The sequence below is a fragment of the Gopherus flavomarginatus genome, chromosome 2, assembly GCF_025201925.1.
Source record: "Gopherus flavomarginatus isolate rGopFla2 chromosome 2, rGopFla2.mat.asm, whole genome shotgun sequence".
Taxonomy (NCBI): Eukaryota; Metazoa; Chordata; order Testudines; family Testudinidae; genus Gopherus; species Gopherus flavomarginatus.
The window spans coordinates 161,782,140-161,798,358 of NC_066618.1; the positions used below are offsets into that span (position 1 = coordinate 161,782,140).

Below are 16,219 nucleotides of genomic sequence, written 5' to 3' on the forward strand. Positions count from 1 at the left end.
GCCCGGCTCCACGGCTGCCCTCCATTGGGCCACGCCGCCGTCTTTCACTCAGCTCCACCCTCCCATTGGAGACTATCCCCACAGGGGCCCGCCCATGTCAGTGTCCTGGCCTGGGAGCTACCAAACTGGAGGGGAAAGTGGAGAGGGGGGAAAACAACGGTATTATCCTCCAGTGAATGGTGCAGCGGGCTGCCCAGGTGAAATAGCAGTATCACCACCCCCACATAGTGAATGATGAAGCCCATGTGCTCTTCGTCCTCACATGGTGTTCTGTCTTTGTCCTGGTAGAGAGGTGCGTCTAATAGTTAAATTTCAGTTAAAAACAACCGAATTTAGAATGTAGTGCAAATAACCACCTCCTTTTCCTGCTGATAGAGTGGGGCAAAGGAGAGACAAGAGGAAAAAATAACACAAAAAATGGAAATAAAAAATTTGGCTTTTCCATTCTTGGTTTTTAAATTAAACAAACAAAAAAAAATCTACAAATTGTTCATTTAAAAAGGTCCCTTTTTCATTGAAAAGACTGAATGAAAAATTGCAACTATCTCAAGATTTCAGCATGCTATAAAACATTAATCAATAAAACCGCACAACCCCTTTGCGTGCTAGGCATTATTACCAAATGGGGAAACTGAGGCAGAGTGAAGCAACTTGCCCAGGGTAATCTATTTACTTAGCTAGTAAACTATTTGGGTCAGGGACCATGTTTTTGTTCAGTGTTTGTACAGCGCCTAACACAGTGGTTCTCAGACTTTTGTATGGTGACTCCTTTCACACAGCAAGCCTCTGAGTGCAGCCCCCCCCTTATAAATTAAAAACATTATATTAGCACTATTATAAATGCTGGAGGTGAAGTGAGGTTTGGGGTAGAGGCTGACAATTCATGTCATGACCTGCATATAATAACCTCATGACCCCCAGTTTGAGAATCCCTAACACAATGAAGTCCAGGTTCATGGCAGGGGCTTCTAGGCTAGGCGAAACTGCAGAGCCAGAAGGGAAACCAGCAGTCCTCAGAGTTTAGTCACAACAGCTTAGCAGAGGGAGAGGGAAGGGCTACAGGCATTTCTTAGCCAGGTAAAACTCATTCTCTCTGCCCTTGTTGCCATCTGGAGTGCTTTGCCCAGACAGGAGGACACTGCAGTAAGTGAGCAAGTATGTCTCTGCCCGACTCTCAGAGTATAATGCTCCTTTTCCCCAGGATGCACGGAGTAGGGTGGGGTGGGGTGGGATTGGGGGAGTACTGGAGTTCCGTGGTGTGGAGTCTCTCCTTGGGAAGGGGCCATGTGTTTGCTGTGGAGTTTAAAGGGCCATAATCCATTTAATGTGGATGTAAGATCTTAACTACAGTTTCTGCTAAGAGCTTTTCATATAGGCCCAAAGTCCACAGCTTGGCCTGGGCCATGAGGGCTGGCTAACAGCGAACAATACACAGCTAAAATAAAGCTGGAGTAATCAAATAACCTTGTGTGTTTCAAATCAGTGAGCAGAGTCAGCATAACTCCGAATATAATTGGGCATCCTTATCGTGAGTTATAGACACATGAAGTGCTGAGAAAGGCCTCAGGGTTACTCCCTAATGCAGGGAGTAGATAGTGGTACAATACCTCTCAGATCCCAGACAGAGTTCAGAAAGAGGCCTAATATGATTGACATGAGATATGACACCTTCCCCTCACAGATGTATGCCAATCCTAGCCCACAGAAATGCAATGGTAAATTTATAGACTATTGTGTACTAATTACTGCTTTTTTGCTTTAAATCTCCAGGAATGTACCTGTTGGTCAACTGGGAGAGCTGCTACCTCATTTCCCTGAACCTCAAAATTAGGATTGAACCTATACACTTTAATAAACAGTTTAAAAGTAATTATCTGTATATCAGCAATATATTGATTTAAGGCTTGGGCAAAGCCATTACATAATCTTTTAAACAATTGGTTTATTGTGCTTATCTTGTCTTGCTGTTAAAACCTATGCATGGGGCTTAAAAACCCCCATCCCCGTTTCTTCTGTCCACCCAATAAACACCCTATATCATCTATTGTAATTAATTGTTCTGCAGTGTCTCTGAGCCTAATAATCAAGGTAACACTCCACCAGCGCTGTGTGTAATAAACTTCTGTGCTTAACTCTACACCAGTGATCCCCAACCTTTTTTGTCTGACGGGCGCCAGATGACGAGCCACGGAGGACTGTGGTGGCAGATGAGCATCTGCCGAAATTTTGCCGACAAGCAGCAACGTCAATAGGTGTTGCTGCCAAAATGCTGCTGACAAGCAGTGTCATCCAGAGGCATCACCGCCGATATGCTACTGAAAATCAGTGGCATTTCGGCAGCAACGCTTCTGGATGATGCAGCTTGTCGCCGGCTTTTCGGCAGATGCTCATCCCCAGGCCAGTACACAGGTGCACTTAGATGCCCTGGCGGGCACCACGTTGGAACCCCCTGATCTACACAGTGTGGAATTTATGTTCCTTCAGATTGAGTCCTTTCTGTCCCCACTGGGTCCCTGGGGAGCTGTATTCAGCACCACGGACAGCAACTCACAAGGCTGTGTGGCTCCAGAGCCTGGACCTTGAACCCTGTTTTTGCTAGGCCTTCTGGCTGGGAAACCTGGCCCACAGCTTCCTTTCTCCCTCTTTCTGTGTGCCTCACTCGGTCTCTGAAATTCACCCCTTTACTTCTCAGGACCCGAGCCGGCTCCTGCTGGAGATAATTAGCGACTGCCCCATTGCATTATTCATTGGAATTAGAATCATAGCATCATAGAACATCAGGGTTAGAAGGGACCTCAGGAGGTCATCTAGTCCAACCCCCTGCTCAAAGCAAGACCAATCCTCAGACAGATTTTTACCCCAGTTCCCTAAATGGCCCCCTCAAGGATTGAACTCACAACCCTGGGTTTAGCAGGCCAATGCTCAAACCACTGAATTAGGAGGATCAAGTCCTCTAATCCCTGTGCTCTAGGCCTAGGCCAAATTCAGATTTGGCTTACAAAAGGTCTGAATTTGACTCTCCATGGTGAGTCTCTTCCCAGGCAAGGGCGTTCCAGATTTGTTTTCCTCTCTCCTTTTCACTATGGCTTGCATTACCTTTTCCTGAACATCAGCCAGCTCCTGTGGGACTGTTCAAATCCTACTGATGATGACAAGATTTGAAGTCATTCAGCACCTGATAGTACTGGACACTCTATTAGCATAAAGCGTTTATCTCCATCTGTAAGTACTTTTGGTGACCTTTGTGTGTCTTCTTGCCCTTAGAAATTTATGTATAAATCCTTGCTTTTAGTGAGTCTGTATAATTTATTTGTGGGGGGTCAAAGAGAGATTTCATCTGTTCCATGCTATCAAACTATATCTTTCATATTGTTTTAGTAGAATTAAAGAAGGCTTGAACTATTAATATAACTTAAGTGGACACAAGTCAATTTTTTAAAAAATAAATGACCTTTCCTATGCCAAGAATAATGTCTTAGAATATTAAAACTAACTTTTTTTTTCAATCTAATTTCCCTCTCACCACAGCACAGTTTGTCCACATTTCACATTTTTCTCATATAGACAATGAAAATAGGCTGGTCAGTTTTACTTCTATTCCTAATCAGTTTCACTTTCAGGTTTTCATGCACCATTCCAATGTCCCAATATCTGAGCTGTCAATGCTCTGATGGGGAACGTTGCAGTCAAACCAAAGAGGAACTGTTTATAATGTAATTTATTCTGCTCAGTGTTTGCTTGCTAATCTGATTATCCTGCCTGCTCCCCTAATTAATGGTCCAAAACACTCATTGACCAAAGTGGTGCAGAATTGGGTCGAAAATATTTGTGGGATAGTCCAGGTGGTAATATTTGAGTGCCCATGATTTGAGAGTGTCTGATTTCACGAGTATGCTTTTTAACTACTGTATTTTGATGTGCCCTGATAATAGGCACTGTAAACATCAGTACAATTGTTACTAATATTAGATTTTGAAAAACCTTTACAAAAACCCCAAGCCTTCCTGAGAGTATCAATGAAATGTCTTTGTATAAAATATTCAGATCCTTGAACATCTGATTTTTCATCCATGCTACTGGCATTTTTAAAGAATGTACCATTTTATTATGGCTACACCTGTTATACATATATAGAGTTCTTGAGGATATGGAGTGTGAATTGGGCAGCCTCATTTGAGATTTGTCATCATTATGAGAATGCCACTTGCAGGTACGTGGGCTGCAGCATTCTCACACTGACTGCTGTCTTTGTCTTTCCTCTTTGTGGCAGGCTTAGTTCCCAACTTCGGAGACAGCAGCACATAGAGATACTGTTTGGAGAGATCTCCAAAGACCTTCTAACCTGGACTGTGATGTGGAACAAGGTGCTGGGTCTTCCCGTCTGCCTGATGGTCTTTGGGGCTGCTACCTACTACAACATCAAGTGGGTCTCAGATGCCCTGGACTCCACTCAGAAACAGAGGATGAACCTTAGAAAAAAAAGATATGGAGCTTCAGGGATCATGCAGGTAGGTGTGAAGGTGAGGAAAGGAGGGGCACCTGTTAGAGAGACAGAGAGTCACCCACAGAAGGATGGCTGAGGACTTCCTGGAATATAGTTCCATTTTCATAAGGCCTTAAGCCTCCGTCTCCCATTCTGAATAAAGGTTCTTGTGGGTTTCATACTGAAGGACATTTGTACAATGACTAAACACGATAAAATAACATAGGATTTGCCATACTGAGTAAAATCAGTGGTCCATCTGGTCCAGTGCTCTGTTTCCAGCAGGGACCTTAGCAGAGCCACGAATACAAACCAGATCTCCTGAATCCCTGTCCAGTATTCTAAACCACTGGACCACACTACCTCACATGTAGAAGCATATTAAAAATTTAATACACTGGAAAAGTTGATTTCTGAAAAGAGATTAATGTAATATTAATTTTCATATTTGATTCAATCAACTTTTTAAAAAATTCTGAATTGGAATGCTGCAGAAACCAGAAGACCTTGCCAGTTTTAGGCCATTCTTATCATAGAAACTGTGGTCTCATATATTGTGCTCAAGAAGTGCAGGGCCTGCAGATCTCAAGCAATCTACAAGCTTGTCAGCAGTGAAGGACCCAAACAGAGTCCCATTCTTATGCGCCTTGGAAGCTCAAGGAGGGCAACTTTAAGGTCACACAGCAATCACCAAAAATGTGTGATGCAAGAGAAAAATGAAACTTGCACCATTACAGGATAGTTACTTTCAACGACCACACAAAAAAGGTAAAAACAGACAATAATTAAATTAAAATTAATGATACCAAAATTCTTAACAAGTTTATGAGATTCCTTTTTATTTAGCCAAAGACAGAACTGAGACCATACCTGAATTTATACGTTTTATTAATTTAATGTCATAACTATTAATAAATATATTAATAAACAAGGAGTTACAGATAGCAAAGTAAGTTGATATGACAATCAAAGTTAAGTCTATGAATTTAACATGGAATATTCCAATATTTATCAAGTAGGTATAATCAAATCTAGTTAATTCATTTCACACATCAGAAAATGGTGATATTAGCAAGATTTTAGTACAGAACAAAATTAACTATCGGTATAAATCTTTTAATAGAGGTCATTGTTCAACACTTAACTGGCAGAAATAGAAGTCAAAAGTTTTCCAGTTATTACACCTCAAAAAGATCAATAAGGTTTAAGGGATCCGCTACAGCTGCAGAAATGTTAACTTTTGAAAGTCTCTGGAGATATCTTTATTCTGCCAGGTCATCTTCATCCCAGATTTTGAAATTGGGAATGACAGTAAGAACTGAGGTAGCCAGGTAGGTCCTGGATCCCTGATGAGTTTAAAATTCAAACCTCAGTGCTTTCAAACACCTACCCTAAATTAACTTTCACACCAATAAAATTGCACCAAACAGGCAACCTCAACTTTGCACTCTAAGTACATCTAATAATGTACATATACAAAAACATCTACGATTTTCAACAATTCACTGTAAACTAATACCTGAAAAACAATAATCACAAAATACTGCACCTCTACAAAAATACTAACACTTCACAGAAAAATGCCTACCTAAAACATCCAAATCATCATCCTCGAGCATCGACTTAATTCAATAAGCATAAAAACCCATTAAAACACCACTATTATGATGTACATCCATATACACAACTACCAAAAAATACTCTAGCTCTTCTGACACAATGGATGCAAAGTTAAAATTGAATGTGTGGTACAGTTTGGTTGGTGTGACTGTTGAAGTAGAGTAGGTGTTTGAAAGTTGTGAAGCTGGGGGAGTAACTGCCAGTTTCCAGAACAACTTTTAATTTTGTTTGCTTGTTTTTAGCAATGTGTGAGAGATACAGAGCTTTAAAAATATTAACTTAGATGGTAGCTGGAGTAAATGTTAATCTTTTCAACGTTAACTTTTTTGAAGAGTGTTTTTTTTGTGGGGCAGGGGAGGCTTGAGGTGAGTGGAGAATACAAACACATGCCTTCCCTTCAGTTACATCTTTGCACTTCCAGTAGGAAATTATGATTTATTTTTAATAAAAGTAGTGCTTGTTTGTTTAAGGTCTCTGCATTACAGATTCACGATTTTTCCTTTATGCTTTCTGACAAACTTATTAGTAAAAACAAAAAGTACATAAAGCATTAGTCACTCACACTTACATCAAAGGAACATGTTTTCTAAGATGTGTGTAACTCTTTTACATAAAATCAGGTCGTCACCTTGGTAAAATACTTTTAAAATACTTGGTTACATATCTACATGAAATCAACATTTAGATGCAACTAACCAGTTATATTGACAATTTCTAATTGGCAATAGGTAGAAACTTAGTATAATTTCACATGGCATCATTTCTATGGTACTGTTTTGGTATAAAAACGGGCTGAGAGAAAGGAGAAAGGTCAATAGTGTGCCTACGGAAAAAGGTTTTCCAATACTCTTCAGGGTGGCCACCCTACATCTCAGTTTTCTTTCATCTTTTTCAAATAGTTTTACAGCTTTGAACAACTTGTTGTAGCTTACAGAGACTTTAAGAAAATAAAACTGACTTCTTGCTACACAGAAGTCCAAATCACCAAGCAATGACGTGAAAATGACTCGTCAAGGAATCATAAAGATTAAGGTTAATTAATTAAATAAAATACATCTCGCTTTTCTACTAGAATGTGAAAGTGTGATGCACAAAGCATGCTTTATGGACTTATTAGTAAAAGACAATTAGAGAGGACATACATCATTATAAAATAAGATGACATATCAGTTCTCATGTGGCAGAAGTAGTTATTGAATTGAAAGGCTGTAGAAGGAAACTGTTCACCACTCTTCAGTTTTGTGGTGCCACAAGTAATCGAGCTTCAGTTTGTTATATACTGCCTATGAACATTAATTAGCATTTGAAAGGTGACAGATGCAAGTGACTTTGTTCAATTTATCTTTCCAATACACTCATATACCATGGTGCTGGACATGGCATAAAACCTGAAGAAAACACAAAAATATTATTTAAATGCCATGTTAATTACATTACACAAGAAATATTTAATATTGCTTAAGGAAATCAAGTAATGCATAACATTAGATGAATTTATATTAATTGTGTGAATTTATAGTATGATTTACCTTTGAAATAGATCACACAACTGTACTTTGCTCTCAGAATTTGTTTCCTTTCTCCTTCTTCACAGGCTGTTAGCATCTCTTTTCTCATTTTTCAATTGGATGCTTCTGTTTTGTCCCATTCTCCTTTAGAAGATATAAAAAGTGTCCAAGACAGTTATAGCAGATGTGCAATGCTATTTCATATTCTAGATAAACACAACAGAAATATGTTGCATGTTTAAAGACAGAACAAAATAAATTTAAAAAAGAAGTAGACAAAAGGATAAAGTACATTTTCAGTCACTGAAAAAGAAGACTGATGTTCAGATTACAGGTATCCATTGCAAGCTCTAGAATGCACAAATAAAGTAGACATACCTATAGAAGCACAAATGAAAAAAAAACTATATTTCCTGAAAACAATGCCTCAGAACTGAAAGAGGAATAACTAAAAGCAATTATCAATGTATTTTAAGAAAAATAACTCTACCTGACTCACTAAATTAGCATCATACACGGCCAGAAAAAAGGCACAGGAATGTTACCTAATCAACGCTATTTCAAAGCCAAAGTCTCCAAATTTCCCATTGATACTTATTACACTAGGCAGTTAAAAAATCTTCATAGAAAATCAGGAGGAATGAGAAGATCAAGAGCAGCATGGAATAACACACATAGATACCAGAACTAAAGGAAACAGGAAAACTGTACAATCTGACTTATTAGAAAACTGCCACAGAACCCTCCCTTTCTGAGCTTACCATCAACAGCAGCAGGATGTCGGATCTCCAAGAGCACAGTAAGCAGAGCAGAAAGTAGAAGACTTTGCTGCACAGTTCCAGGCAAGTTGGAAGCACAGTGCGAAGGGCCAGGACTCTGGACACAGTCTCATGGGGGCACCATAAATAGTGTCTGATGAGACCTGTACCCTGTTTACAGGGTGTTCATACATATCAGTGGGCTGCACTTGACCTCATGCCAAGGGAATAGAGGGCAAAGACCAGATCCCTGATTACAGGGCGGTCACTCATCTCAGGCTGTGAAGAAAGCACAATGCCAAGAGACCCAAAGGGCCTCGGAGACCAAATCCTAGTTACAGGGAGGTCAAACTGCCCATGTTACTGAAATGGTTCCAATTCCAAAGATTTCAAAAGAGAGATGCAACCTGTACCCTGATTACAGGGTGGTCACTGGGATTAGCCATATAGCAGAGACCGTAATCTGAATTACAGGAAGGTCAAGCTCCTCAAAGTACCAAAGGACTCAATATGTCCCATTCTATAGATATTTGTGACATGCGCCCTGATTACAGGGCTGACAAGCTGACAATTCGGCCAGTGTACGGCGTAATGCCAAATGAGCAAGTGGCAAAGACCTGGACCCTAGTTACTGCTCAGGGTTCCACAGAGCTCAATATCCCCCAGAAGGCAGAAGGACACAAACAATCCCTTCATTACAGGGTCAGGACTCAAACATTGCTCAAGTTACCAAAGAGCTCAATGTCCCTTGAACGTGAGGGTGTGTGTGTGTGACTTGAACCCTGATTACAGGGCAGTCACTCTCACTAGCCCACTAACGGAGCACAATGTCAAAAGGACAAAACAGCACAGACCTGGACCCTGCTTACAGGGCGGTCACGCTGCTCAAGGTATTAAAAGGCTCGAGATCCCCATACAGTGTCGTCACATGACCTGAGATCTGATTACAGGGAGGTTACTGTGCTCGGAGTCCCTTTCCTTTTCCTCCATCTTCAGTGAGTTGTCCTCTTTCCTCCTCTTTGCTTGACATTTCTCAGACACTTCGTTCATCTTGTGTTTGGAATTTCTGGAAATAGAATGATATAGTAGAAGACATATATTAGAACAAGTCCCAAGTTCTCCTCTCAAAAGTCAGTTATTTAATTATGATTTCTATGAAAAACCCTTTATTGCACCATTAATTAGGCTGTAATAATAATAATGTAAATATTCTAAGCGTATTATAGGTACTGATACATTTTATTTTTCCTAAAATCAATGCAGAGTCTCTTCACTCCAAGTAAGTCATGGAAAAACATGAGCATTTCCACAGTGTTTAGATTTCCCTCCTCCGGCATCACCTCAGCCTTTCTCGCCCAGTCCCTGAGCCCCTCCTCCAGCATCACCTCAGCCTTTCCCGCCTAGTTCCTGAGCCCCTCTAGCATTACCTCAGCCTTTCCCGCCCAGAACCTGAGCCCCTCCTCCAGCATCACCTCAGTCTTTCCCACCCAGACCCTGAGCCCCTCCTCCGGAGTCACCTCAGCCTTTCCCACCCAAGCTCTGAGCCTTCCCTCTAGCATTACCTCAGCCTTTCCCACCTGGACCCTGAACCGCTCCTCCAGCATCACCTCAGCCTTTCCTGCCTGGACCCTGAGCCCCTCCTCCAGTGTCACCTCAGCCTTTCCTGCACTGGCCCTGAGCACCCTCCAGTGTCACCTCAGCCTTTCCTGCCCTGGCCCTGAGCTCCCTCCAGTGTCACCTCAGCTTTTCCTGCCCAGTCTCTGAGCCCCTCCTCCAGCATCATCTCAGCCTTCCCTGCCCTGGCCCTTAGCCCCTCCTCCAGCATCACCTCAGCCTTTCCTGCCCAGACCCTGAGCCCCTCCTACAATGTCACCTCAACCTTTCCTGCCTAGTCCCTGAGCCTCTCCTCCAATATCACCTCAGCCTTTCCCGCCCAGGCTCTGAGCCTCCCCTCTAGCATCACCTCAGCCTTTCCTGCCCAGACCCTGAGCCCCTCCTCCAGTGTCACCTTAACCTTTCCTGCCCAGTCCCTGAGTCCCCTCCAGTGTCACCTCAGCCTTTCCCACCCAGGCTCTGAGCATCCCCTCTAGCATCACCTCAGCCTTTCCCACCTTGAGCCCCTCCTTCAGTGTCACCTCAACCTTTCCTGCCCAGACCCTGAGCCCCTCCTCTGTCGTCACCTCAGCCTTTCCCCCCCAGGCTCTGAGCCCTCCTCCAGCATCACCTCAGCCTTTCTCGCCCAGTCCCTGAGACCCTCCTCCAGCATCACCTCATCCTTTCCCACCATGACTCTGAGCCCTCCTCTGGTGTCACCTCAGTCTTTCCTACCCACTCTCTGAGCCCCTTCTCCGGCACCACCTCATCTTTCCCTCCCAGACCCTGAGCCCCTCCTCTAGCATCACCTCAGCCTTTCCCGCCCAGACCCTGAACCCTACTCCAGCATCACCTGAGCACTCCCCCGTACCTCACTTGATTTACCTCAGATCTTTCCCCCCCTCAGCCCGAGCCCCATCCCCCAACTCATGCTACCCCAGGTCTTTGCCCAGCCTGCTGCCTTAAATTCCCTTCTTCACCCCATCCAGTGACATCGGCATTTCCCACCTGAACATGAAACCCCCTTGTGCCCTGACCTCTCCGTGCCTGGCTGGAGCCCTGCCCTCTGGTGCCCCATCAGACACTCCCTACCCCCCTCCTCAAGTTACCTAAGCACTTCCTGCCTCAAGCCCAGCCCCTCCCTCCACTCGTACCCTCTCTCTGGATTTTGCCCCCAGCCTCCTCCTATCCCCTCAGCATCATCCCTTCCCGCTCTGCAGCAACTTCAGCACCTCCTGCCTCAGTGCCCTGCATCGCTCTTTACCCACCCACGCTCTGGCTCCCGCCACCTCAGAGCTTCCCACCAGAGCCCAGCTGCTTCCCGCCATCTCGCTCCAGCCTCGCCTTTGCGCCTCCTGTCACCTCACAACCCGGCCACCCGCTCCTCTTTCTCAGGCGGCGCCTCGTGCTGCTTCCTACGCCCCTCCTCATGGCACTTCCACCCCTTCCTGCATCTGTCACAGCCCCGTAGCTCTGCCCCCATATGGGAGCCTGGTCCGAGCTCCCCTGCCCCGTCTATGGCGCTTGTTCCATCTGGCATCAACCTTCCTGATGCTCCCGGTTGTGGGGGTTCCAGCACGGTTCTGCCGGCGGCTCTGAGTGCTGGGGTTACCTCCCTCTGCCGCTTCTCCCCATTGGGCTTCCTCTTCCCTGAGGGCCTGGAGCAGCATCAGTGCTTCGAAGGCCAGGGCCCCCGCCTGGGCATGTGGCCCTCTGCCCCTGAGCCCCATCCCGGCTCGTGCTGCCTCAGAGGTTCTCTCTCAGTGCCGCCTCACAGTTGGTGCCCACCATCCTCTAATGCTAAGCCCCAGCCCGGGCTTGAGCTGACTCAGCCTCCCTCACACCGAATGCCCTCCCTCTCCAACCCATTCCCGCCAAGCCCAAGTCCCGCACCCTGGTTCCCCGTGTGGGCTCCGTCCAGCCCTTGTGCTCAGGGCTGTTTTGGTGCCTAGTGCTGTGGTGGCAGCGGGGTCAGTGCTGAGCAGAGCTTGCTGCGGAGGTGCAAGGGGCAGAGCTCACCTCTCAGGTCATTTCCCACTGCAGCCCCTACACTGTGCCCACCCTGGTCTCTTCCTGTCGGGAGGTGGGGACCAAACCATCCTCTGCTGTTCCTCAGCAGCTCACAGCCCCAAGCCTGGCCCCATCCCTGCTGCCCAGGCTCTGGTACCAAGCCCGCCCTGGCTTCCCTCGTCCCCAGCATTACGGTGCCATGCCAGGCCCTTTGGCAGAGACCATCACCAGCCCAAGGAGGAGTTGGGCCTCTCCCAGCCTTAGGCAGCGATTTCCCATTTACAGAGCTGGACTCCACTGATGGGAAAGAGAGGCCAAGAGACAACAACCCAGATCCTCCAAGGCTTTTAGGCCCCTCACTCCCGTGATGGCTAAATACTTTTAAGGATCTGGGCCAGTATGGGCAAAAGATACAGCAAAAGTTTCCAATGTAAATAGATATCCACTGCATGGGCATCAGAAAGGGAATTACCTGCTCACTGAAATGTGCTGAGGTGCTGTCAACACATCAGTGTAGTGTGTTCTTAAGGTTATTCTTTTTATCCATAGAGGTCTAAATAAATCTTCTAGGCAAAAGACTTTCAACCTGTGTTTTATTGTACACAAAAAGAAAGAGCTTACAGTTTTACAATTATATCTACAGGAAACAAAATGTCACAATCCAGTACCTTTAATTTTAAATCATACTAGAGTTAAATGGAAATTCTGCCCTTTATTCCCCCTTAAGAAATAGAATACGCTGCATGCAGTTCTTAGTGAGGGTAAATTGATCTACTCACACTTTGGATTTTTTTTGGGGAGAGGCAGGATCTATCTGGAGCAAGCCTAAATCCCCCTGCACCCTGGGCTTTTATGGACTGGGATGCTGAAAGCTTCATAGGCCTTTTGTTTAATTGGGACTAAAAGGTCATAATGATAGGTGGGATAGCAATAAGATGAGGAAGCTTTCCTCGCTGGACCTAGAATAAGGAGGTGGCAGCATGCTGAGAGATGGATCAGATAGAGGGAGGAAGTCTTCCATAATGCCCGCCCCCATATAATCAATAATGAATCAGCCACACACTATTTATAATCTCAATTACTAGCTATTCATGCTCATCGATAATCATCTTTTTGGAAAGAACTATTTTTTTTTAAAAAGGTAAATGATAAATCAAAGTTGTAGCTGTCTATGGGGAAATGTAAATGAATTGATTAGGTGATAGGTCAGGTAGGGAGGGGACAGAAAAGTACCTTGTTTTCCTCACACTCAAACTGAGGATGAACTAACAGGAGCCTGAGCTCTGAGGCAAGGTCAGGAATGGACCCTCCCCTTCCTCCACTGGTGGGGTTTTAATCAATGAAGATCCATCAGTTCTCTGCACAGAGCCACCTTGCCTGCCAAAAGGAGGCAAGGCTGAGTGGGACATCCATTCACCCCCAAGGCCTGATGTTCACTCGGGCTAATAACAGTCCCAAGGATCCCCACTAGGCTGGGACATCTCTAGTAGCAGCAGAGCACTCTGGCCTGGGAGAGGGGCCTGCCCATCCAATGCAAACAAAGAGAGCATCTAGCTAGGAATCTGTTTGATTAAGAGGCAGTGTAGCTCCCTTCCCCTCCTGGTTCTGGCATGGTCAGACGGGGCCCAATTAGCTGAGCACTTGTTTGGGATTTTAGCCTGGTGAGAGTGGGCTTTCAGAGATGGGAAAGGGCAGCTTGTGAGGCAGTGTTGATGTATCTCCACCTGCAGGGTCTTCTGTATGGCTCCCCTGCAAGGGGAAGACCCATTTTGCCAAAGCAATCGTGCAGGCCTCAGGGTGCCAGTTTATACACTTGCAGGCATCTTCCCTGGCTGACAGGTGGTATAGGGAACCACAGAAGCTCACAGCAGCTATTTTCTTACTGATCACCAAGATCCAGCCCTGCATCGTCCTCACTGATAAAATAGGTAAACAGGGAACAGATGCATAGAGATTAAATGACTTGACCAAGGCCACAGAAAGGCAGTGGCAAAAATGGGATTAGCACCCAAGAATACTAACTCCTAGGCTCAGACCACAGGACCATGCTGCCTCCCAGGGGCTGGAAGCAAAGGATTGCTATGCCTGCAGGATCTAATGCTACAGTAACAGCCCATTAGATCACTCTTTTCACCCATTGCTCTCAAACTGCTGTATAGAGGGGATATAATTCGCTCCTTTTACAGATGGGGAAACTGAGGCCCAGAGAGGGGCTGCATCTCACCCAAATCCACATACTGAATCCATGGCAGAGCCAGCTCAGATGGGACTAGAGCCTGGGTCTCCTGACCCCATACTGATGTCCTAGAATAGATGCTCTTGTCTAGGCACCATGGCATCACTTTTGCAGAGAGGGGGCAATTAGGGGAGTCAGGATGAAGTGCTAGGTAAGATTGTCAGTGGTGCAGGGGGATGGGAGGCAGGATGAGGCTGGAGCTCCAGCTATACTCTTGTACCTGTGCTCCTGTCCCCAACAGGCTCCTTTCTGCAGAACTGTTCCAGCGCTGACCATGAAGCCAATGCCATGATTAAAGCCCAGTTCATGAGCCTCTGGGATGGGCTGGAGAGCAGATCTGACTGCCAGGTACCAGCAGACAGGGAAGAGGGAAGTTGTTCCAGTGTTGCCAATGCTCATGATTTTGTCATGACTCTCATAATAATGATTTTCCTTAAAGCCCCAGCTCCTGGAGTCAAGTGGACATGTGATGATTTCAGCCTTCATTCTTAAAGAAAAAGTAAGTTTCTAGCCCTCATGGCTGTGCAGAAAGCTTAAAAATGTGACCTCAGTACACCCTCAAGGTTCAAAAAGCATAAAACAAATAAAAAGAACACCTAATCTATTATTTTTACATAATCTTATGATTTTAAAGCCAATATTATGAATTTTGGTGAGCCTAACATGATTTTTGAACATTTGGGGTTGGCAATACTGTTGTTGGAAGCCTAGCCAGTGTTTTTGGTTTCCTCTTTGTACCTAGCTTGGTGCTTTGTTGTACCAGTTTGTTACCTTTAGGGGGAGCTGCAGCAGATCAAATCCCAGCACTTCCCACCAGATCCAACCAACTGGCAACACGTAACCTGCGTGTCTGATTGTGTTGAAGATGATAGTACTGAGCAACAGACTGCGCGATGTGGAACCTGCCATCCCGAGAATGATGCGTGTCACCTTCCAGATCGGTTTACCTGTAAGAAAACACCTTCCCAACCCCAGCACCCACCCTCTGCGCCCTGACACTCACACCCTGTCCTCCTCTCTCCCTGCAGATGCTGAAGCAGCAGCAAGATATTCTGAAGCTCATTCTGGCCAGAGAAAATATGAGTCTCTGCACTTTGATCCTTCTGCACTGTGCTCAAGAGGCCGTTCTCTGCTCTCTTCAGCACAGACTTGTGGCCTGGCAAGGGGCAAGGTCTCCTAAAAGCCAAGATGCCCATGGTCCAAGAGTCACCAACCTGTGAGTGGCAGATGAGGAGAAGGAAACAACTAGCATTGACAATACAAAGTTCCCCCCAACCAGAGGAGCAGCCCAAGAAGTGGGAGGCTGGGTAGATGCCTAAGCAGGGATGAGCATGCATCATGCAGTGGATAGCCTACACCAAGGGTCGGCAACCTTTCAGAAGTGGTGTGCCAAGTTCATTGTAATTTAAGGTTTCGTGTGCCAGTAATACATTTTAACATTTGTAGAAGGTATCTCTCTATGTCTATATTATATAAATAAAACTATTGTATTTAAAGTAAATAAAGTTTTTAAAATATTTAAGAAGCTTCATTTAAAATAAAATTAAAATGCAGATCTTATCAATTTAGTGTGATTCTTGCCTGGGATCCTTATCTGGGGTTCCAGCCCTGCTCAGTCTGCTTCCGGTCTGGGATCCAGCTGCTGGCCCGGGTCAGCCCGCTGCCGGTCTGGGGTTCCATTCACTCAACCAGCAGTGGGCTGAGCGAAGCCGGTGGCCGGGACCTCAGACCAGCAACAGGCTGAGTGGCTCGGTCTGCTGCTGGTCTGAGGACCCAGCTGCTGGCACCACTCAGCCTGGGGTTCCATTCACCCAGATCGTCAGTGGGCTGAGCGGGGCCAGTGGCCGGGACCCCAGACCGGCAGCAGGCTGAGCCACTCAGCCCGCTACCAGCCTGGGGTTCTGCTCACCCAGGCCGGCAGAAGGCTGAGCAGGGCTGGCGGCTGGGACTCCGACTGGAAAGGGTCCAGGAGCTGGAACCCCAGATCGGCAGCAGGCTGAGTGCTGCCAGC

At 45.5% G+C, this 16,219-nt stretch overlaps 1 protein-coding gene across 1 annotated transcript; it reads left to right on the forward strand.

Moving 5' to 3' along the window:
- Positions 1–13,063: 13,063 nt before the first annotated feature.
- LOC127044679 (outer mitochondrial transmembrane helix translocase-like) lies at positions 13,064–16,000 on the forward strand. Its single transcript, XM_050939754.1, has 5 exons — positions 13,064–13,113; positions 13,680–13,900; positions 14,450–14,556; positions 15,074–15,157; positions 15,237–16,000. Exons 1-5 carry the CDS (start codon positions 13,064–13,066, stop codon positions 15,426–15,428), a joined length of 654 nt encoding a protein of 217 aa, XP_050795711.1. The 3' UTR covers positions 15,429–16,000.
- Positions 16,001–16,219: the final 219 nt, after the last annotated feature.